The sequence below is a fragment of the Myotis nattereri genome, assembly GCF_964212035.1.
Source record: "Myotis nattereri genome assembly, chromosome: 16".
Classification (NCBI taxonomy): Eukaryota; Metazoa; Chordata; class Mammalia; order Chiroptera; family Vespertilionidae; genus Myotis; species Myotis nattereri.
In genome coordinates, this window is record NC_138091.1 from 54343157 (window position 1) to 54366424 (window position 23268).

The 23268-nt window shown below is 59.3% G+C and overlaps 1 protein-coding gene across 4 annotated transcripts in view; it reads left to right on the forward strand.

Moving 5' to 3' along the window:
- SEC14L1 (SEC14 like lipid binding 1) overlaps positions 1-22178 on the forward strand; it is a 40808-nt gene extending 18630 nt beyond the window's left edge. For 2 of the 4 annotated variants that reach the window (XM_081109200.1, XM_081109201.1), the window contains exons 7-18: positions 658-892; positions 2021-2130; positions 2695-2884; positions 4442-4530; positions 5403-5473; positions 6176-6347; positions 6649-6783; positions 8644-8778; positions 10435-10686; positions 12460-12638; positions 12879-12980; positions 14542-15013. In XM_081109200.1, the coding sequence (XP_080965326.1) occupies positions 658-892; positions 2021-2130; positions 2695-2884; positions 4442-4530; positions 5403-5473; positions 6176-6347; positions 6649-6783; positions 8644-8778; positions 10435-10686; positions 12460-12638; positions 12879-12980; positions 14542-14557 (1686 nt within the window). In that variant the 3' untranslated portion in view covers positions 14558-15013. Of the gene's footprint in view, positions 1-657; positions 893-2020; positions 2131-2694; positions 2885-4441; positions 4531-5402; positions 5474-6175; positions 6348-6648; positions 6784-8643; positions 8779-10434; positions 11130-11236; positions 11391-12459; positions 12639-12878; positions 12981-14541; positions 15014-22001 lie in introns of those variants that run through there. The other 2 variants (XM_081109199.1, XR_013996952.1) reach the window with 2 other exon arrangements.
- Positions 22179-23268: the final 1090 nt, after the last annotated feature.

Consider the following 23268-nt stretch of genomic DNA (forward strand, 5'->3'; position numbering starts at 1 on the left):
TCGTTGGCTCATCTGCATGGAAGAACTTTCCTTCTCTTCTTTCTTTTTTTTTTAGATATAATTTTTTAAAAACATATTGTTACTGATTTCAGAGAGGAAGGGAGAGGGAGGAAGAGAGAGATAGAAACATCAACGATGAGAGAGAATCATTGATCGGCTGCCTCCTGCATGCCCCCTACTGGGGATCGAGCCTGCAACCTGGGCAGGTGCAGTTGACCGGAATCGAACCTGGGACCCTTCAGTCCAGAGGCTGATGCTCTATCCCCTGAGCCAAACTGGCTAGGGCTCCTTCTCGTTCTTTTGCTGCTGTTTCTTATTGTGGAAGTTTGGTTTTGAACTCACCAATATGGGGTTCTGAATGCTTTTGAAGCCTTGTTTTATTTTGGAAAGAATTTGGATTGAGACACAAAGCATGTATTGAGTACAAGTGTGGTAAAGCAGTGCTTCTAATTAGTCATAAAGATTCTGTCTCTTTAGATATCACTTCCTAGACCTTTGGAGAAGAGGAAGTAAAATGTGAAAAACAAAATTCAGAGGCATTTGACTTCCCCATCCATTCTGCAGCAGTTCAGCTTTGTCAGTGTTACAAAGGCCTGTGAGGGGCGAGCGATTTCCATGTCGAATTCGTGCTCACCTGACACCGGTTTTGTTTTAAAGGGAAAGGAAATCATTGAGTACTACCTTCACCAGTTGGAGGAGGAGGGCATCACCTTCGTGCCCCGCTGGACTCCGCCGCCCCTGGCGCCCTCTGCGGAGACGGCCGCGTCGTGCAGGAAGCGAGCCGCGTCGCTGGCCTCCGTGGCCCCAGAGGCTGCGCAGAAGGAAGGGCTGAGCAGCGAGGCCCTCAGCAGCCCCAGCGGGGCCTCTGAGCCCGCCGCGGGGACCCCCGACGGTGGGTCGCTTCCTCTCCGGTGACTCTGCCTCTAGTTCCCGTAGGACATTAGACGTCATGTAGGAGGAGACGCAGCTCTCGCAGGCCCCCTTCCTCCAGCTTGCGCAGCACTTCATCGAGGTGTCTCTGAGTGAAGACACGCAGTCTGTCTTCAGTGGGCGGAAGGGTCACGTCAAGTTATGACACCAGAAATGTCTTCCACTTACTGTAGCTGATCGCATCTTCAGTGAACGCAGGGTGGCACCTTACGGCTTTAGCACAACTCTGCGTCGTCGCTTTGCGCTCACTGTGCCGGGCCCTGTCCCAAGCTCTCTGTGAACCCCTTTCACATGGGCTGTGGGGCGGGAGTGCTCCGCGGGCCACCGAGGCGCGGAGGCACCTGCGGAGAGTCACACAGCTGTCCGTGGCTGTCTCCGAGGCTGGTCAGCTGGGCTGTGCGTGTGCACACACTCACACACACACACACACCTTTCTCATTTCTCAGAGTGAAGTCCATTGTAAAATAAGAAAATACAAGAAAATTCTACCACTCGGGAGCCTTGTGAAACTGTTGATATTTACCTTTCTCTGCGCCTTTCTCTGCGCTGAACTAGGCCGTTTGCTGCTTTCAGCAGGTGGCAGGCGTTTCCCCGGTTGGGGCTACGTCCTGTTTTGCACCTTGTGAATTTTTCTTCGCTGTGCTTAATTTTCTACCTCATTTTTGCAGTTTATGCTACCTTAGCATGAAAGAGATTTCTTGTCTTCTTGAACACAGCTCTGTTTAAAACAGGTTTAGATCTATTTGTTGCATTTCATAGTTGTAGATCATGTAAGTTCTCTTTATATAACTTTCAATGAAAAGTCATTAAATACCTGTAATAGCCATTATTCTGCCATGAATATTGAGATTTTGCAAATCGAGGGGACGTGCTGGTAACTAGGGAACAGAATAGATCCATCTAGTCACCTGGGGCTGGGTCAGGGATTAGGTTTTAAAGGCTGCCCTCCAGGTGTCCTGGGGTGGCCCGGTTCCCTCTGGAGTCCCTGAGTCCCGAGACTGGACCACACATGGCTTCACGGAGCAGGGCCCTGTGGTACCGGGGTTCCGGGGTGCCTGTTGTAACGGATGGCATGTGACTTCCGTTGCAGACAAGCTGGACGCAGACTACATTAAGAGGTACCTGGGCGACCTGACCCCGCTGCAGGAGAGCTGCCTGATCCGGCTGCGCCAGTGGCTCCAGGAGACCCACAAGGGCAAAGTGAGCATTGGTCGCGCGTGCTGGGGGGAACCGCGGGCCTGGTCTCGCCCACCATTGCTCAGTCACTGTCCTGCCCACCACGGCTGGGGCTGCCCGTCCAGCCTAAAGTCACGCCTCGGGGTCCAGTGGCACCAGTCCCCTGGCAGGCTGCGTGCCCTTTCCCGGGTGTCACAGAGAGTGGTCTCGCTAGAAAACAGTGACCCGACTACAAGGTTTGGAAGGAGTTCACAGGGTTCAGAGGTGAGAAACGTTTGAGCTTTGGTTTTGAAGTTTTTGGTAGGATTTTGGCCTCATAAGGAATCAGGTTTTATAATGAGCCTCAGACTAAGGGGTCCGGAGCGAGCAGAGGCGCGTTTGTGTGTCTAGTCGCCCTGGCATCACTTAGTGAAGGGAACCCAGGGCCCTTCAGTCCGTGGGCCGATGCTCTATCCACTGAGCCACACCGGCCAGCGCCAGCCCACTCGTGATACGAAGTGAGCGTTTGAGAGTCTTGCCCTTGGTAACTTGTGTTTTTCCGTAGCAGATTGCAGCATCGCTTGCTTACAGCACCTCTTCTCTCAACAGATCCCCAAAGATGAGCACATTCTCCGGTTCTTACGCGCCCGGGACTTCAACATTGACAAAGCCAGAGAGATCATGTGCCAGTCGCTGACCTGGCGCAAGCAGCACCAGGTGGACTACATCCTCGACACCTGGAACCCGCCCCAGGTCCTGCAGGACTACTACGCGGGAGGCTGGCACCACCACGACAAAGGTAGCGAGGACGGGCACGCAGGACGTGCTGGGGGGAGACCTCCTTCCACAGAGCAAAGTGGGCCCTGCGGGCCTCCTCCTGCCCCGCCCGCCGCCTGGACACATTGATGCCCATGTCATCACAGCAGCTTCGCGCTCCTAAGCCACCGGGAAAGGCCCGGAGTCTGAGGAAGGGCCGGGCCCTTTGCTTCCTCCTGAGGCCTCACGGCGCCCTGGGCAGTCACTTCCGTTCCTCTCTGGATTGCGTGGAGTTTTGGGACGTGAAGCCAGAGGCGGAGGGCGGCTGTGAGGAGCACAGTGCTGGTGGGGGCGCGCCTGTGAGGGTGCACAGCCAGGTTCCACCCCCGGGCAGGGGAGGGCGGCAGCTCTGGCTGGGGGAGGAGCAAAAGCTAGCCGAGGACAGTGGCCCCCTAAACGCGGCGTGAGTGGGAGCCCCTCATGGGCGGCTTTACCTGTCACGCCTGTGGGAGAGCTGCGTTGTCACAGGCACGCTCCCTGTTCCCCGACGCGGCGCCGCCCCATGCCGCCCGGAACTCCCCGCCCCCAGGCCGGTGCCTCTCACCCGAGCAGCTCGGGCGGCTCCCTTCCCTGACTTCCCTTTCCTGCCTCTCAGGCTAAGTGTTGCTTTACTCATGTTACTGGAGTTTATATCTATTCCATTTGTGACCCTCAAAGATGGGAAGGTTTGGTAGAAGACACTGACAAGTGTATCTCATTAGTCCCGGGAGGGGTTTTTATAAATCTTCCTTCAACAAGACTGGGGAGCACAAGGCCCTCTGCTGAAGTAGATGCAGCGGATCTAGACCACATCTCCCAGGAGGTGCCGTTCCGGGTGGTGGTACAGGGAACAGTGGCCCCGGGTCGGGTGACAGCGCTGACCCTCCTGGACAGCAGGAGGCATCTTGGTGTCTTCTCAGCAGCAGCGCCACCTTGTCCTCTCCGCTGCTGTCCTGCGGCCCCAAGCAGAGGGGCTGGGACTGCTGGGGACACTGGCCATCAAGGCCATTTCCGTCTGGGTAGCTGGCTCCTGTGACCCAGTGCGTGAGTCTCCCAGGCTCCATGCGTGAGGCCTCCCGCTGTGAAGAAGCAGAGCCAGCGTGTGCTGGTCGTTAGGGGTTTACGATTCCACAAAGTGCTCCGTTACCCCCGTTCTCAGGGCGGGAAGGGAGGGAGCCGGCTCTCCCAGACCCTGACGTTGCGTTGTCGGTAGCCTGTGAAGGAAGAAGCACAGGGCTGCTCACAGGAAAGCTGTCTGAGGGGGGTGCCCTGCCGCTGAGGGCGGAGCTCTGCTCAGTCCTGTTTGTGACGTGAGCCGAGCGGGTGCCCAGGGGGCGCCCCTCGTCCGCGCAGACCTGTCACCACCACCAGCTGAGCTGCTCTGTCGGCGGCTTTTGTTTCCCTTTTACCATCTTTTGGGAAGAGATTGGGGGGCTCCTGTACACACGGAAGCTGCTTCTCAGGGGGACAGGGCTTGAAGCTCATCCCGAGTCCGAGGACGCGTTGCCCATCGGCCTCGCACACCCAGTGCCGCGTGTAATCACCTGCCTTCCTCCTGCAGACGGGCGGCCCCTCTACGTGCTCAGGCTGGGACAGATGGACACCAAAGGCCTGGTGAGGGCCCTCGGGGAGGAGGCCCTGCTCAGATACGTAAGTGCTCGGCCGGCGCCCGGCCACAGCGGGATTGGGATGTTACAGTCGTCCTGTGACAGCAAGCATGTGTCGCTTTTGTCATCAGGAAGGAAAAGCCGTTAGTGTATGTGAAAATGCCAGAGGCGGGCACAGAAGTTATAAAAACGTTTCTCACGGGGAAGCATTGACCAAAAGGTCACCATAAGCACTCGGATGGCCACGGGCCTGAGTCCGCGTCCTCTCTGACCTTCACCCCCTGACCCTCCTTCCGAGATTCTGCCACTCCCGACGCTTCACAATGGTCCTCCCACTGGCACCGCCTCGGTCCGGGCTCCTGCATCTTTCACCTGAACAGACCTCGGCCTGCCGCTGCCGCCTCCCAGTGGGCATTTAGGAGGAGAGGGATACGATCCGTCAATCCAAAAAACAAAACTTTAAAGGGCACATCCACATCCAGTGATCCTAAACATCCACTGTTGGCATTTTATTGTGGACTCAGCCCGCCTGTGTGTGCTTATACGAGCGTGCAAGCACATCCACACGCGCACACACACACACACACAAAAAGATAGACCGTAAAGACGTGATGGGCCGCTTGTACGGGGGTAGGTTTGTTATCCAAACAGCGTTCCCTCTGGCCGTGCTCCCTGTCAGCCTGACCCCGCCCTTTCCCTGGGCTGGTAGGTGTGGTGTCGGCCCCCACTCGGCAGCCACTTACCCCCACAGCAGGCACGCCCTCCTGGGACCCCACTCGGGGTTCTGTCCCCCGCCACAGAGGACCGCGCTCACCTCTCCAGAGGGAGACTGTCGGGGATAAGCTGTGTGCGCGCAGAAAGCCTGGCAGTAGCGTCGCCTCCTAGACTGACAGTTTTCGTGTCTCTTGTGCGTAGGTCCTCTCCATCAACGAGGAAGGGCTGAGACGCTGTGAGGAAAACACCAAAGTCTTCGGCCGGCCCATCAGGTAGGCGTGCGGCTTTGTGCTCCTTCCCGCTGATGGAGCCTCTGACCTAAATGTTCCCGGTTGATTCTCAGAACCAAGTCTAAATAGTGTTCTGCAGGTTGACAGTGAGCATGTAGGTGGCCGTCAGAGGGCGGTGCTGGATTGGGTATTTCTAACCCCTGGGCGTTGCCGTCCTCATCTCAGGGGCGTGGCCAGGCTGGCTAGTCTACATGGTCCTTGAGAGCCCAGGGTTGCAGGTTAGGGTTAGTCTGGGTTTTTTAAAAAAATTTTTTTTGGAGGGGTGGGGGGCAAGCTTCAAAAAGATTGCTCCTCAATCTTACTGCTAGTTCCGGTGAACTGTTACCTACATGCAGGATTGAGAGGCTGACCGGGTGCAGGCAGCGTTCCCGCCGCCGCCCCAGTGCAGACCAGCCCAGGGTCATCGCAGCTGGTGCCCTACTTGCTGGTCGCTGAACACGTTAGGCCGAGGGTCAGGCATTGGCCGTGAGCCACCGGTGCTCGGGAGTGCAGGGCTGGTGGCCCACACTGACCCGTGTGCCTTTACAAGCAGGTGCAAGTCTAGTTCACAGCACTGTCATTCTGAAAACGGGCATTTTTTGGAAATGGATAGAAATGACTGCGTTATAGTATCAAGAATACAGAACAATAGCTGTGGGATCCCATGGCCGATGTGCGTCTGGAATAACGTGTCTGTGCCCGCAGCTCGTGGACCTGCCTGGTGGACCTGGAGGGGCTGAACATGCGCCACCTGTGGAGGCCCGGCGTCAAGGCCCTGCTGCGCATCATCGAGGTGGTGGAGGCCAACTACCCCGAGACGCTGGGCCGCCTGCTCATCCTGCGGGCCCCCCGCGTGTTTCCTGTGCTCTGGACGCTGGTGGGTGGATGCTGCTCCGGCAGCTGCTACATCTGCGAGGCACACACCACGCAGTCATATTCACGCGTCTGTGACTCCCAAGTCCTGGCGAGTTAGAAAAACCAAGTTGTCGTGAAAGACATAACATTTCTCAAATTGTTTAGGGGAAGAAAGGGTTCCTGAGTGTCCCAATGCCATGCAAACGGACTTTACCAAGTGTATCAGACTCACACTCCCTTCCCCCACTCATGGTGTCACCTTGTCACTCAGCCTCTGAAAGCCAGACGGCCCAGCAGAGGTGACTGCGCTTTCCCTCTGACAGGTCAGCCCGTTCATCGACGACAACACCAGGAGGAAGTTCCTCATCTACGCCGGGAATGACTACCAGGGCCCCGGGGGCCTGCTGGACTACATCGACAAGGAGGTCATCCCCGACTTCCTGGGCGGGGAGTGCATGGTACGTGCGCGGCAGGTCCTGCCCATTCGGCTGCTCACAGGGAGGGGGCGTGGTCTGCACACGTGGTTTTCAGAGTCTTAGTCTGGATTGTTGGGTTTTGGTTCTGTTCTTTTTGGCTGGCATCTCTCTGATATACCGTTTAGGTAATCTTTGGTAACGTGCACATTTCCTCCTCGTTACACTAATGGGAGCTTGCTGTAGAGGCTAATCTGATTGCATCTTACTTATTCCCTCCGCTTCGTGTGAGTCAGATGTTCGTTCATTTTGTTCATTAGATTCCCCATATGAGTGAAATCATGACGTGCTTGTCTTTCTGAATCAGGTTTCTTAGCTGTTTTGGAGGAGCTGTGTGTTTTCTTAAAACACTATTAACAAAATCAACGTTATTTTAAAAAAGATTTCCCCATTGATAATAAATCAGGATGACATTTTAAAGAGGACAAGTCAAGGGAATTCCCACTCTTTCATGTAATTTCGCATTTTTAATGCATTGAGTTGCTCCTCCCCTTCTGTGCCCTGCGCTGTGAGGAGGGAATCGGGATGTGATTCCCTGAGGACCCTGCAGCCGCTGGGGCTCCCTGCCTGCGTGAGGGGGGAGGGCGCCGCAGCTGCAGAGGCCCAGGGACCAGGAGAGGGCGTGGCTTCGGGAGTCAGGCTCTTAGTAGAGAAAAGCTCTCATCCTTCCTCGTGGAGAAAGGTGTCTTCAAGGTGGGTACACCTGGCCTTGATACATGTGTTTTGCTAATGAGTTGGGGTCTAGGAAAATCTTTCTGGATGGTGAGAGGAATTTATGCAGCATTCACATTCCGCTCCGAGTTCCTCAGTCCTGCCGTAGGGAGTGGCAGGTGTACCACGGTGCCGTGCAGGGGCATGTCAGTTACAGGGCCCGGACTTCCCCGGGGCCCGTGACCTCGCCCTGAGGTCAGGTTCGCAGAAGCCCACCAGCGACCCGTGTTCCGTGAGAGGACCGTCAGGCGGTCGCTCCAATGAGGAGCTCGTGGGAGCAGAAGGCGACTCACGGCCGGTGGGGCCTCGTGTCACCTGACCACCGTGCTGCGTTCAGATGGGAGGTCCTCGAAGCTGATGGAGGCCGCCAACTGGCCTTCGAGCTTCCTCTCTGCTCTCTGCGCTTCTGTCCAGGCTGCTGTGGAAGAGGCGGCACTCACCTCGTTCTGCTGCACAAGAGGGTTTAACCGTCTCTAACGAGTCACATCTCTAACGAGACATCATGGCTATGGCAGGTGTCCGTCATGCTTGTTCCTGTGGTCGCCTCCCGGCACTGATTACACAGGAAGCACGTGTGGTGTGAAGCCACGGTATCGAGGTGAATTAGGAAGCTTGCGAAATGCACAACTTCCATTCAGGACAGCCTCTTGCAGGCAAATCCCGAAGAAGCGCCCTCTCCCGGGAAGCTGTCCGCCGTGAGTGTTTGGCAGAGTTGGTTACGGCTAGTCGGCTAGTCATTTGACTTGCGGTAGACGTGGAGCTTTCGTCATTGGTCACGGGTCTTGACCGTATTTACATGAATAAAAGCAGTGCCTGTAGCTGCTGAGAGGAAACCCCTTTTCGTGACGTCACGCTTTCCCTTTAGGTGCAGTGTAAACACTTGTCACCTCACACACACCCGCCGTAGTGAGTCCAGAGCCTCAGACACATTGGTGTGAATTCAGTGGTGAATCAGCTTCCACTCGTTCTCCTTTACTGAAAGCAGGAGGGTCCGTCAGGAGGGCGCGAGTCCGTGGTCAGGGGCTGCGGCTCACGCACCGCCAGCTCCGCTTCCCCGCAGCTCCAGCTCCGAGGCGGTGCCAGGCGGCGGGCGGTACCGCCTGATGGTCGGGTCAGACGCTGTTTGCTTTGCAGTGTGAAGTGCCGGAGGGCGGGCTGGTCCCCAAGTCCCTGTACCGGACCGCGGAGGAGCTGGAGAACGAAGACCTCAAGCTCTGGACCGAGACCATCTACCAGTCCGCCAGCGTCTTCAAAGGAGCCCCGCACGAGGTGCGCCCCCCCGCCGGGGGGTCTGGGTCCTCCCCAGGCGCAGGTGGGAGAGGGGAGCGGGTGCTCTCGGGGCTTGGTCTCCAGACGGTGGCGGAGCAGGCGCCGCAGCATCGAGGGAGCCGCGCGGTGGGTCCCCTCCCGCCCGCTGGCCGCACGGAGGTGGACTCCCGGGGTTAGTCTGCCTAGGATTACAGGTTCATTTCCTGTGTTTCATTGGCTGAGTTTGGTTATTTATACTTTAAAAGGAATTTCCCCATTTTTGTTAGCCTAGTGGAGTGAGGAGGAATTTCCCCTCTTGCGTCGCGTTGTGGTACAGAAGCGGCCTGTCTCTCACACGCACTGTCCTGCGACGCCGTGGGTGTGCGGCCCTCACAGCCAGTCTCCCTCCCTGAGCCCGGCGCGAGGCTGCTGGCTCGGCCGCTTCACTTCCGCTTTGGATCTGCAGCCACGCACACACCAAGGACAGCGCTGTGCCTGAAATGAGGCTGATTAAGTGCCCACTGTGAAGGCCGGAGAGGGGCCCGTCAGCTGAGAGCTTCGCCCTGGGAGCCACTGGGGGATGGGGGGGCAAGTCGTTAGGGCCACCGCTGCTCTTAGACATGACCCTCGTGCTTTATGGATCTGCTCTCTAAGGAACTTCCAAAGCGGTGCTTTGGCAGCGAGAAGGGGCAGTGGTGCAATTGAAGACAGCAAAGTGCTAAGACGCCACGCAGAGGGCGCATGTGGGGGCGCAGGGGAGGGGCCGCGGGGGAGGGGCTCGGGCCTGGCTTCTGCTGGGGCTTCCAGTGAACACATACCTTCCCGCAGCTGCAGCTGCTTCTGATTCTGATTCTCACGTCCCTCCCACGGTAATCTCCTGAAACTAACTTTCTTTTTTTAAGTTTTTGTTTTAAATATATTTTTATTGACTTCAGAGAGTAAGAGAGAGGGAGAGAGAGATAGAAACATCAATGATGAGAGAGAATCATTGATCGGCTGCCTCCTGCACGCCCCTCACTGGGGTTCAAGCCCGCAACCTGGGCATGTGCCCTTGACCGGAATTGAACCTGGGACCCTTCAGTCCGCAGGCCAACGCTCTATCCACCGAGCCAAACCGGCTAGGGCTGGAAGTGTAACTTTGATCATTCCCTGCTGGGAAGCTCTCTGTGGCGCCACATAAAATGCAGATTTTAGATCGGCCTCAACCCCCGGCTCGTCCCACCCCATGCCACGTGGCTCCCTCCTCCCGCCCCGCGGCTGCCGCTGTCCCTATGTGAGCAGAGGGGCCGCCTGGCAGAGCTGCCTCCTCCATGTGCTCTGTGTTCAGCTCCCACCTGCCCTGGGCCTTCCCTGACTCCCAGCCAGAGCAGTCATGGACCCCTGGGCCCCGCCTTGAGTACATCCACTTTGTACTGCTGAGTTTTCTCAGCCGGGACCCAGTATTTCCGAGCGCTGTCTAAAGATCGTGTACTGGGAAGTCCTGGCTGTAGGGTGGCTAACCAAGTGCCCAGCTCAGGGCCCCAGCCACGGAGCAGCACCAGGGGCTGAGGGGGAAGGCGGAGGGGGAACCGATGGCTGATTGGAGCTCCTCCCAGCACACAGCTGGCAGAGCGCCCGGGAGCCCCACAGTGGGCACGGGCCTCGCTGCCTCGGGGTGACGCCTGTCCCCTCCTCCAGATCCTCGTTCAGATCGTGGATGCCTCTTCGGTGATCACGTGGGATTTTGATGTGTGCAAAGGGGACATTGTGTTCAACATCTACCACTCCAAGCGGTCACCACAGCCGCCCAAGAAGGACTCCCTGGGGGCGCACAGCATCACGTCTCCCGGGGGGAACAACGTGCAGCTGATCGACCGGGCCTGGCAGCTGGGCCGGGACTACAGCATGGTGGAGTCGCCGCTGATCTGCAGAGAAGGGGAGAGTGTGCAGGTAAAACGTCGGCAACTCCCTCGGTGGTGTGTCCTGAGGAGGAGGCTGTCGCCGCGCCCCCGCCCCGCATGCCGGTGCTGTCTGTCTGTGGGCACAGGTGTGTCCGGCCCAGTCCCATCAGAATGCCTTAGAGCAGAGGACTCGGGCCTGGTTTTGCTCAGAGTCCAGGCCTTACCTCTAAAGGGCACGAGTGGCTTTGGCAGTGTATTCACAGGTGACCTGGGAGGAGGGAAGGCACTGTGCACAGCTGGGGTTCAGGGCCTCCACCCCCGTGTCCTGGCTGCGTTCCATGTGCTGCTGTCACCCTGAAGGAAGGGGAGAAACGAGTGCTGTGGGGCTAAGTGTCTTACTGGGCTTTCTAGTTTAAAACTAGTGGCCCGGAGCTTGGATTCATGCACATTGAAAGGAAATTAATTAGAAGAAATATTTTAATATTGCTGTTTGCCCTTTATTATTTTTTTTAATTTTTTTTTTAATTTATTGCTTAAAGTATTTCAAAGGGTATCACATATGTGTCCATTTTATCCCCCCGCCCTAGACAGCCCCCTAGCTGCCCTTTCTTTATAATAGAAGTGTCAGCGATGAAAGAAAATTAGTAAAATGTATCTATACACATAAAAGGCTACGTGACCAATAGTTGTGCCAATAGTTGGTCTTCAGATATATTCCTTCAACACTGCCGGCTTCTTTCGGCTTCAGAATGTCAACAGAAACAACCAAATTCATGATCAACAATGACAGATCAAAACACACGCGTGCTATTGGCGCCAGCAAGAGCTTTATATGTATCGTGCATGCGCAAGTCAACATTTATTTTTAAATTGCCAGTGCACATCGTATGTGCCAGTCGACAGTTAGATGGTCGGATGGACGGATGGACGGATGGACGGTCAGTCACTTAGCCTTTTATATATGTAGGTGCCCCGTCATTTCCTCGGTGAGACTCGGCGGCTGCTTTGAGTGCCTGCTCAAAAGGTGTTCTCGGTGCTTCGGGCTCTCAGAGCAGATGCGTGGTTTTGCTGCCATTTGTTTTAGGGATGAGCCTGTCAGGGTCCTGGTGTCTTAGAAGCAGAGTACAAGGAAGTAGCTGCTTCAGTTAAAAAATCATGGGCATTTTAAGCTACATCACAGTCCATTTCCAGAATGAACGGAGGAGGTCATTTTCACAGATTGACTTTTGGTTTGGGATGGACTTCCTGTTAACACGGAACACATTAGATCAGGGGTCCTCAAACTGCGGCCCGTGGGCCACATGCAAATACAAATATTGTATTTGTTCCCGTTTTGTTTTTTTACTTCAAAATAAGATATGTGCAGTGTGCATAGGAATTTGTTCATAGTTTTTTTTTTAACTATAGTCCGGCCCTCCAACGGTCTGAGGGAGTGAACTGGCCCCCTGTTTAAAAAGTTTGAGGACCCCTGCATTAGATCATGGAAGCGTGTCCGAGAGCATTGCCTGGTCCACACGACCTTCTTTGACCCCCTCAAGGCCGAGCGAAGGGCCCTCTTGAACGCTTATGTCCCGGCCTTCCTCCCCCTGAGGCTGTGGCAGGTCCTGGGGGCAAACTCAGTGTCACCCTCGGGGCCTTCCCAGCCCCTGGCAGAGGCCTGGCTGGCAGCAGCCCTGGTAATGACCCCGAGCAGCAGGTCCTTCCCATCCTGGTGGTCAGTGACCCCGCTGAATCCGGGTGGACGGGGCACTCCCAGGCTCTGGCAGACCCCTGCTGGCGGGGCCTGGAGGGGAGCCCTCAGCAGCTGCCCGCCTCGTTCCAGGGCTCCCACGTGACCCGGTGGCCAGGCTTCTACATCCTGCAGTGGAAGTTCCACAGCATGCCCGCGTGCGCCGCCACCAACCTGCCCCGCGTGGACGACGTGCTGGCCTCCCTGCAGGTCTCCTCCCACAAGTGTAAAGTGATGTACTACACCGAAGTGATCGGCTCCGAGGACTTCAGGTACGGCCCCTGGGCAGGGAGCCCAGGGCAGCGGCTCTGTGCAGGCGGAGGTGGCTTCCGGGCCGTTGACCATCGTCAGTTCACGAGGTTGTCTTGTGTGCAGGGCAGCGGGGAACCTCATCCTGGGGACCCTGGCGGGAGGAGGGGGCTGCTGAGTGGGAGGCGTGGAGAGCAGGGGGGCACAGGGAGGGTAGCGGGCGGCTCGGGCCTCACGCCTCACCCTCGCTGTGCTCTTTGCAGAGGCTCCATGACCAGCCTGGAGTCCAGCCACAGTGGGTTCTCCCAGCTGAGCGCCGCCACCACCTCCTCCAGCCAGTCCCACTCCAGCTCCATGGCTTCCAGGTAGTGCCGCGCCGCCTCTCCTCGGACAGCCCAGCGCTCCACCAGCGGCCAGTGCTGAGCCTCTCGCCCCACCCTAGGTAGCAGGTAGCTCTCGAGATGGTAAACGTAGTCACTGATCCCGACTCTGGACAGGTAGCTTCACTCTAAATCACCAATAGCCATAGGTTTGTATGCAGCGCGCACAGGATCACCCGAGCGCAAGGGCTATCGCGCAGGAGCGCAGTTTATATGCCAGTTAAGAGGTAGACTTTGCCTCCAATGTTGATGCAAAAAATGTCTGGACCACCTCCACACTGTCCACACATCCCTCCCCACCCTCCTGCGCGGAGCGGCTGCGACTCGTCCCCCCACCGCAGCCCTCACCTCCCTGTTGTCACCGGCCTGTCACGGACTGAGCAGCAGCCTGCGGCCTCCTTAGAACAGACACCGCTTAAGCTGGAAGGACTGAGAGCCACATGGATCCACGGCTCTCCAGTGGGTGCTGGGTCCGGGCTCCTGTGACGCCAGGCTCCCGCCATCATTAAACACGATCGTCTCTCTCCTTTCTCACCTTGCTGGCACTCAGAGCAGGGCTTCCTGTGCGGGCACTGGGCTGCGGGCACACTCCCTCTCCTGGCGCCTTGCCCGTCCTGCCCGCACATGGGGTCTGAGCTCATTCCCGGCGTAGCTCGCCGGCCCCCACTCGAGCCTCAGAGCAGCAGCGCCCGGCTATCCCTGGTCACCGGGGGACTCTGAGCAGTCGGTCACTTTGCCATTTTGAAACTGCCCACTGTTCACTTTTGCCAACCGGCGCGCTCATGGTGTGGCGGCTCCCGGGTACGGGGGGCTGTGGGAGCCCTGGTCTCTGTGGAAGGCAGTGGCTCGTGTGGGCATGGCGGTGGGGCGGGCGGGCCGGGCAAGGAGGACCTAGTCCGGTGTCAGGCTTCTCCCGGAAGCAAAGCAGCTGTGAGCTTGGCTTGTCTTCCAAGTTTTCTTTTTATTCCCATTTACAACGATGGGTCTGTCTTGCATGGGCCCCCGTTTTCCGCTTTTTACGGGGAAGCAGTTATTTTGGAATCTGTCTGGACGACACGGTCGCCTCACGATGGAGACGAGCTGTGGTGGGCACGGCCGGGGCGCTGCTGGAGCTGAGCGCCGCTGTGTGACGGCGCACGTCCTGGCTGCGTGGGTTTCAGTCTGCTCCGGAGGCGGGCGTCCGTGGGGATGGGGAGCTTCGTGGCACGTGCGCGGCCCCAGGGGGTGCCGGGAGGATGGGGCAGTGCGCAGCCCTCCGGCCTGGTCAGTGAGGCGCTTGGCCCACCCGCACACTGACGCGGTGCTGGGCTCCCGTGACCGTGGCCCCCCTGGAACATGGCTGTGCATCCCTCCAGAGAGGGAAGCTCCTCCTAGAAAGCACAGCAGGGTCAGTGCTGCTGCCAGTCGGCGCCTCCTGCTTCCAATCATAAGGACCTGAAGGTGGTCCCTTCTCTCTCTCCCCTCCCTCCCTCTCTCTCTACCTCCCTCTCTCTCTTTCCCTCTCTCTCTCCCTCCCTCCCTCTCTCCCTACCCCCCTCCATCTCAGATGGCGACTTTGCTGACAGCTGCCAAGAAAACACTCCAGCCACCAGTGCACATCAGCCCAGGGATGTGTAGAGCTGTCTGACTCTCAGCCCCCCGCCCCCCCAGTCTGAGGCTGTGTGCTTTTTAAGTTGGTCGGGAGGCGGCGCTGGTTCACCCAGGGAGTTGAATGCGTCTGTGGGGCCGGGGCACGGACAGCCCGCACTCCTGTGCGCCCGGCGCTCCTTGGGCAGGGTCTCGCCCAGCTCCCTGACGCGGTCCCATCGCCCGTGCCCTGCGCTCCCAGCGCTGCCGTCCCCCTGCCTTCCCCAGCACTAACCACTTGGTTCCACTTTCCTCCCTGAATGCATTATTTGCATATCAACTTCTGTAAATGTTTTGTAAACCTATTACCTCACTCTTGGTAATACAATACTGATAGTCTTTACAAGATTTTTTATTGTTATCGATAATAAATGTGAGCTGTTTAAAGAAAAGTGTCTTTCTCTTACTGTGACGTCTCCTGGAAGAGCCTGTGCTTCTTAAGGGGCTGGAGGCGGAGGAGGCGACACTGGAGCGAGGCTGCCTGTGCCAGGCTTCGCCAGCTCGCAGTGCCCGCGGGCCAAAGGCTGCAGTTTTCCTTCAGCGCACGGCGCGGCCTGACACGGATGTGGCCCGAGGCCCAAGGCGATGTTTCTTTAGCAGAACAGTGGTTCCCCAGGCAGGTGGCTGCAGGTGGAGCCGATGGGCAGGGGGCCTGCAGGGTGGCGGGTTCACGTGGGCAGAGCAGCTCCTGCCTCCCCTGCTGCCAGGACCTCCAGGTGCGGGATGTGTTCTCGAGCAGGAAGCAGGCTGCACTGTCCGCGTGCATGTGTGTGGGGAGGCTTAGGCGTGGTCAGACACACCCCAAGTTCTGAGTTTGACTGTAACAAGCAGGGACGGGAATGTAATCCCAGAGTTAGCAGCTCCGCGCACAGTGTGCAGATCGGAGGGAAGTGGGTGCCAATGAGCGGGACGCTGGTTCTGTCGGGCCTGTTCTGCCTCCCTGCGATGGCACCGGGCAGCGGCAGGGCTTGTCTCCCTCCCGGCACGTCCCGAGCCCCAGCCAGCGTGTGTCCGGCCCCTGGAGGGCTGTTGTCCAGGACGCCGGGCTGGGTGTCCGCAGGCCCAGACGCAGGCGCCCCACTGCGCTGACTCCCCGCTCCAGGCCTCAGCTCTGCCCTTGACTCGTGGCGTGACCTCGGGGAAGCAGTCGGCCCCTTTAAATCTCAAGAGGTTATGCTCTGGTGGCAGGAGCTGGCGTGCATGGCGTGTCGGCACCGAGCCTGGAACACGCGTGGCAAGTGTCCTATACACGTTAGCCACCGGGATGAGGCAGGCAGTGACCGCGACTCAAGGCTGAGTCAGGCCCTTCCGATCGCACGCTCGGGGTTCAGCCCTTCCTGCGAGGCGGTCCGGCTGAGCATCCGCCAGGCCCCGAGCTGCTTCGCTTCGTCCTGCAGGCGCAGCCCGGCCGGCGTGGCCATCGCTGTCTGCTGTGCTTCCATCGCTCCACCTTCACGGCCGTGGCGGAGGACAGAACCCCACACCCGGTGCTCAGCCAGGCCGTGCATCCGAGTCCACTGGTCCTGCGGGTGGTCCTGGACAGGCCCCGGATGGGCACGGGGCCCAGAGCCGGGTGCAGCCACACCGCCCGGGGGCCAGCTCAGGTGGGCTCCCCAGGCCAGGGGCTCCGGCCACCGTGAGGGTGGTGGTGGAGAGACCAGCTAAAGCACCAAGAACAGTAACAGCCCGCACTCCGGCTGAATCTGTTGCTGAGCTCCACTGAGCCATTAAAAGATCAATGAGCCCAGCCCTGTGGTCCAGCACCCCTGCCTTGGGACTTCACAAGGCCCTGCCTTGGGCGCTTCCCCAGGACCCAAGCCAGACCTCGGTCCCCAGCGCATCCGAGCCTCCGGTAGGACTTCAGCAGAGGAGCCGCCCTGAGCCACGGGGCCAGCACGCGCCCACGGGGCTTCTGCCTGTGAGCCGGGCCGGCGTGGCACCGCCCTCCGTGCCCCTGTGGACGAGGACTGCTGCTCACCAGCCCGGCGGCCTTTCTCAGGCCACAGGTTGTCAGACGGTCCTGGGGGGCCCCCACACCTCGCCCTGTGTAACCTCCTGGGAGGGTAGACACGCCTTCCACAGAACTTGTGCTGGGAGCGTCTGCGGGGTTCACGCTGCGCCCCAGAAAGTCCCGCGGCCTCAAACGACGGCTTCTTCCTGGGAAATGGAGTGAGTCCTCCAGGCTCGCATGGGAGGGTGCGTCCAGGTGGCGGGCGGGACGCAGGCTGGTCTGCAGGGCCTAGGACGCGAAGAACGCCTTGAACGGGGCCAGAAGCCCCCACAGTGAGCGATGCAGGGCTCAGAGGTCTGGGGAGCGGGGCGCTGTTGGCCAAGGGGGGGCCTCCCACAGTCCAGAATCCTCTGGGCGGCTCCAAGACCTGGGCCCCGCTCTGGCCGTCCAGGTCCCCGGTGGATCTGTGGATCCTGGACGAGGAGAAAGTGACTCCTGGGGTCTCCAGGGCTTGTGCTGAGAGCCCCCGGCCCCCGGCACCACGGAACTTCCAGGCAGCCCCCCACGGAAGGGCCCAGCTCACTCTGGTGGTAGCTGCCCACGTCCTCCCTGGGCTCTGCGCTCGGTCCTTAGTAAAAGTTAAAGCCGTGTTATGAACGTCAAACGCATGGAAAAGCAGGAGCAGCGTCGGGAGGGCCGCGGACCATCATCTTAACCAGCGTGAGCGTGTGCCATGCCGGCTTCATCTGGTTTCCCCTAACTTTAAAGTACGTTCCAGCTTCGTGGCATTCGTGTGCCGTGTTCGGTGCTGCAGCTCCAGCGCCCAGAGGACCGTGGGGCAGTGGGAGCGGGCGAGCGGAGGAGGGCGGACCGTGGGTGTGGGGCCCTGCGGCACCAGGAAGGCTGGCTGTGGGCCTGCGGGACTGCTGGGTGCTCTGGTCTGGGGGTGTGGCAGCAGGTGGCTTTGGTGACACAGGATAATTGTGCTCTGGTCCCCTTGCCGCACCCCCCCCCCCCCAGTCCTGCTTGTCACTCTTCCTGCTTCTCCGGAATGGGGACACGCACCCAACATCCATTCCGACGGGCGACAGTGCCACCTGCTGGAGCACCCTGGGGTTTCCGCGGCTTTTTCTGGGGTGACGGGCAACTCCCGGCGGAGGAGCAGACTTTGCTGGCCTCTCTGAGTGCCTCGAGCGTCGCATGTGTGAGAACTCGTGTCCCGCCGTCACGCGTGGTGTAGAAAACACGAGAGGAGACCCGGCTGTCGTGTGACCTCACAGCTCTGCCCGGGCAGCGTGGGAACTCCTCCTCGGGGACACCAGGGGGCGCTGGCGAGGCAGGCGACCAGGGAGATGGGAGCAGGAGGAAAGGGAGACCCAGCCACCTGTGCTTTTCCGTCTTAATCCTTTTCCTTCTGTAAACATAGACACGGCTTCCCAGCCCAGCTCTGTGCTGGAGGGAGGGGGGCGGAGGGGGCGGGGGCACAGCCGGCTCAGACCCTCCGTGCGGAGCCTCAGGTCCTGGGTCCAGAGCTCAGCCCAGGAGAGCTCAGCCGGCCTGGGCCTGGGGCCTGGGAGGGTTCAGAGGCAGCGTCTGTGGTGGGCGGGCTTTCTCTCAGCTGGCACCTGGCCAGGCGCGGGCGCTGCTCCCTGTCACGAGGAGCTGAGGCTTGAGGGGCCTCAAGGGGCAGTTGCCCGGCACCCACCAGGCCTGTCCAGTGCCCCGACCCTCTCTTCCCTGCTGGAGCCTGTGGCTCCCCCACACCCCGCTTTAGCTGGGGCCTGTCCGTGTCTCCCCCCACCCCCTCTTTAGCTGGGGCCTGTCCGTGGCTCCCCCCACACCCCCCTTTAAGCTGGGGCCTGTCCGTGTCTCCCCCCACCCCCCCTTTAAGCTGGGGCCTGTCTGTGGCTCCCCCCACCCCCCCTTTAGCTGGGGCCTGTCTGTGGCTCCCCCACACCCCCCTTTAAGCTGGGGCCTGTCCGTGTCTCCCCCCACACCCCCCTTTAGCTGAGGCCTGTCTGTGTCTCCCCCCACACCCCCCTTTAGCTGGGGCCTGTCTGTGTCTCCCCCCACACCCCCTTTAGCTGGGGCCTGTCTGTGGCTCCCCCCACACCCCCCTTTAGCTGGGGCCTGTCTGTGGCTCCCCCCACACCCCCCTTTAGCTGGGGCCTGTGGCTCCCCCACACCCCCCTTTAGCTGAAGCCTGTGGCTCCCCCACACCCCCCTTTAGCTGGGGCCTGTCTGTGTCTCCCCCACACCCCCCTTTAGCTGGGGCCTGTCCGTGGCTCCCCCACACCCCCCTTTAGATGGGGCCTGTCTGTGGCTCCTGGAAGGCGTGACCTGGGTTGCCCTAAGCAGAGGCCCTGTCCCCACCCCCAGACCTCCGGCCTTGCTGCCAGCTCTGCCCAGCTCTCCTGCCCCCAACACGTCCACCAGGGGCCACTCCTCTGACCGGCGCCCACCGTGCGTGGAAGCCTGTAATTTCCTAGGGCTGAGTCACTGCCGGCGGCTAGAGCGGGTCCGCTGCCGTGGGCCCCGGCGGCCTGGAAGGGAGCTGCGGGCTGCACCCTGCAGTTAGCAGCCCAGGGACCTGCTCCCGGGAGCCTTGCCCACGAATCCTTAAAACAGAGTCCACACCGGAGTAACCACTGTGCCGCCCCCGCCCCCGCCCATGGCAGGCTGCGCTGGGCCCCACACCCTTTCCCAGAGCTGACTCCTCTCCTGGAGTCTTTACATCCGCGATTGCACCCTCTTCACGTGTGTGACCCCCCCAGCGACACAGCGCTGCGTGGGGCTTGCTGTCCCGGCCCTCCTGCCGTCCCCTCTGCCGCCTGATGTCCCGGCCCTCCTGCTGTCCCGGCCCTCCTGCCATCCCCTCTGCCGCCTGATGTCCCGGCCCTCCTGCCGTCCCGGCCCTCCTGCTGTCCCGGCCCTCCTGCCGTCCCCTCTGCCGCCTGATGTCCCGGCCCTCCTGCCGTCCCTCTGCCGCCTGATGCCATGTTTCCCAGCTGCCGCGCCGGCCGACGCGGGTTTCCCCGTCCCCTTCTCTCTGTTGGTTCCGAAGCCGCAGGGTGCAGCCTGGGCAGGCGTTGACCTACAGATCCGTAACCAGACCTTGTCGTCACCAGTTGGAAGCCCGTCAGGATGCCACCCGCCTTCCACGGAACATAACGCCCCCCAGGCTGTCGCTGTGTTAGAATTCCGGTCTCTCTCCGTCACACACGAGGCTAGCTGTTGGCGCAGCCAGTGGTAAGGAGCCAGCCGCGTTTCTGTGGGCACCCTTGTTCCCAAGCCCGCCCTCCCCTCCCGGGCTGGCTTTCTCCGTGCGGTGTGCACCCTTTCGGGGTGAGCCTTTCGGGGATGGCTTGTCGGGGGCCACTCTTTCCGGGACTCTGCGCGGCCCAGACGCCGGCACCGCGTGCGCACCCCGCCCCCCCCCCGGGACCGTTCAGCTGGCTGCGCAGTTCTCGGGGGACAGTCGTGTTCCTGTGGCCCTAGCGGCTCCTGCCCCAGACCAGTCTGCTCTGTGGGCGATCGGTCGTCTCGTCTGGGACAGCTGCTCAGCTTTTCTCTCCTCCCTCCGGTGTCGCACCGCGTCGCTATGAGGTGAGTCAAACCTCGGTTCTCGGACGGATCCGTCGCGAACAATTCGCTGTTCAGCCCGATGGCCCTTTCATTTGTATCTGCTTCACGTGCTCATCTCTGGCCCCTTTCTCGGCCTCTCTCCCAGCTCCCGGGCTGTTTTCCGTGTGTCCGGCCGGGTGTATTGTCTGTGGCGCTGCGACGTTCAGGAAGCACACCTTTCTGTCCCGGGATTTCTCATCGAGTCGTTCTCACGACCACCTGTTTTTGCTTCGTCTAAGCCAGTTTTGCTTTCCTAGGTTTCTATGGTCTTCGATGACCCTAAGCGTTTTATCTGAGAATGATTTCCGTTTCCTGTGGAGTGATTCACCTCTCCATGGTGGCTTTCTCTTGGTCGTCCTTATTAGCTTTAGCCTTGCTCACGTTTGGGGGAGCAGGTTGGTGGGTTCGTCTCTTCAATCTCATCTTCCTCTCCCTCCCACCTCACTTCCAGCCGCCCCCACTGGGCCCCGGGGTGGCTCCACTCCAGGAAAACGAAGTCATTTGTGTGGCTCAGAGCACCCATCTCCTGGGGGAACAATGGGGGTGTTGGGGTCCCTTTCATTGAGTCCCTGGGGGGGGGGTCAAGGCCCGGAAGTTGTAGCTGTTTCCCCCACTCGCCCAGGGGCACAGCTGGGAGCCCCGCGGCCCCTTTGCAGAGCGTGGCTCCGGCTCCTGCCTCGTTCCTCTTTTTATTGTTTATTTGTCTTTGCTACATGGGATGCCTTGAAAAATGAACTTTAAAGGGCCATCTATTTTTTAAACTCTAAATATTTCCTTTTATTGTAAGTCCATTAAAAACAGAACGCCAGTGTAAACGTTCAGTTTCCTGGAATGTAATGGGTTTGGAGGTTAATCTTAAAAAATAAAACCTCATCAAACCGGCCCCCGTGTCCGCTCCGAGGAACGTTCTCCCACCGCGGTGGGCTCTGCCAGCTGCTCGCAGGCCACGAACCATAAGTCGCTGTTCCCCCTGCAGAGCCGGAGCAGCGGCGTTTCCTTGCGGATACAGTGTCCGCCTCTCTCTGCTGACGCCTCCCTGCCTGCTGAACCTAGCTGCTCATTGTTGGTAAACTATTTTATTGATGTCTGGCATCGACACCGAAAAGTGCACGGGTTAGAACATCCCCGCGTGGACACACGGATCTCGGAGAACCCCGCGGCCTGGGGAGGCCATTGTCTCCGGTCCCCGGGGGAGAAAACGGGAGATTGGACAGGCTCAGTGCTTCCTCCCAGGCCCCCAGCCAGGAAGAGCCTTAAAGGGAGGCCAGGCCAGGTCTGAGAGGGTGGGGGGCAGGCGATGGGGGGGAGCCTGGGAAGGTGGGAGGTGCCAGCTGGGAGCAGAGAACCGAGTGGCTGAGCCAGAGACACTGAGGGGAGATGGACCCAGGAGGGTGTGGAGCAGCCGGGCACGTGTCCTTTAAACTATGTCTTTTTGACAAAATGAAAACATAACCACCCCATCTTATAATCTCCAGTTAAACTCGGCCGACGTGGCTCAGTGGTTGAGCGTGGACCTATGAACCAGGAGGTCACTGGTTCAATTCCCGGTCAGGGCACAGGCCTGGGTTGCAGGCTTGATCCCCAGTAGGGGGCGTGCAGGAGGCAGCCGGTCAGTGATTCTCTCTCATTGTCGATATTTCTATCTCCCCCTCTCCCTTCCTCTCTGAAATCAGTTTAAAAAATAATAAAATAAAATATGCCAACTTGACCTCCAAAGCAGGCATGCATGGGCCAGAATAGTACTGGCCGTGGCGCCGTCCCTGCGCACATGTGTAAACACGGCACGTGTGTCTATTCTTTTTCAGATTGCGAAAGCAGCACGTGTTTATTGTGGGGAGACAGAGAGATACAATAAAGAAAGTAGGTCGCCCCGGCCGGCCGCCGCGCTGACATCTGGTGGAGCACGTTCCCAGAGTTTATGTTTTTCCTGCGTTAGATGTTTTATGTGCCTGTTTTCTACACAAATAAAACCTTTAGTACAGAAAGCCTTTGTAGTCTCTCTTCTATTGATTTTTAAAAAAATATATTTCATTGATTTTTTACAGAGAGGAAGGGAGAGGGATAGAGAGTTAGAAACATCGATCAGCTGCCTCCTGCACACCCCCCACTGGGGATGTGCCCGCAGCCAAGGCACATGCCCTTGACCGGAATCAAACCTGGGACCCTTCAGTCCGCAGGCCGATGCTCTATCCACTGAGCCAAACCGGTTAGGGCTGTAGTCTCTCTTTTAGAAATACTTGGTGGAGGTGAAGTTCACATTCGAATGTGAGCTATTGGGTGGCACTTGGTGCCTTCAGGGCGCTGGGACCCGCCTGTCCCCACGGTGCCTGGCGCTTCGCTGCGCTCCTCGCTCTGCACATGCTTCTCCCAAATGAGAGCTGTTACTGTTGGGCTCTCGAGCCACGGCTGAGTCCCAGCTCACTTTACGGGTCCTGGTCTTGCCCTTCGGCTGCGGCGAGCATCCTTTTACCTTTCCTCCTGGTGTCGGCCTGTTTCCTTATGGCAGGGCCCCGGCAACCACGCCCACCCACAGCTCCCACCCCCGCTCCCAGCTGGCTCAGGGAGCTGTATCTGCAGGGAGACCTCCCACACCCAACCATGCAGGCCCTGCCCGCCTGGGCCTCCCCGTGGGTGCCTCAGAGCCTCCCCAGCACCAGCTGGCCCTGGTGTGTGGCCCAAACCCACCAGGTGGGTCCTCAGGCTTTCTTCTCTCTGCCATCCTGCTGTGCCCCCTCCCCAACCCCCAGACATCCTGCCACCTCCCGCCCGCCCGCCCCGCCTCCCAGGCAGCCCACCCCAGGTCCAGGGGACTTATCTCCAGGAATTCCTCGCACTCTGTCCCTTCCTCCCATCTCCCCATCAGCTCTCGCAGAGGCACTGCTCCAGGCTCCCACCTGGGCTCTGCAGTCGATCTACAGCCGCATTTTCAGGATGCGGATCCGGTGTGTCAGCCCCGCCCTCCCTCAGGCCTTCCCTGGCTTCCCATTCCTTTTAGGATAAAGATCTGAGGCCTTGACGTGCCTGCAGGCCTGGCTCCTCCACCCTCTCTCCAGCGGCTGGGGCTCCGGCCTC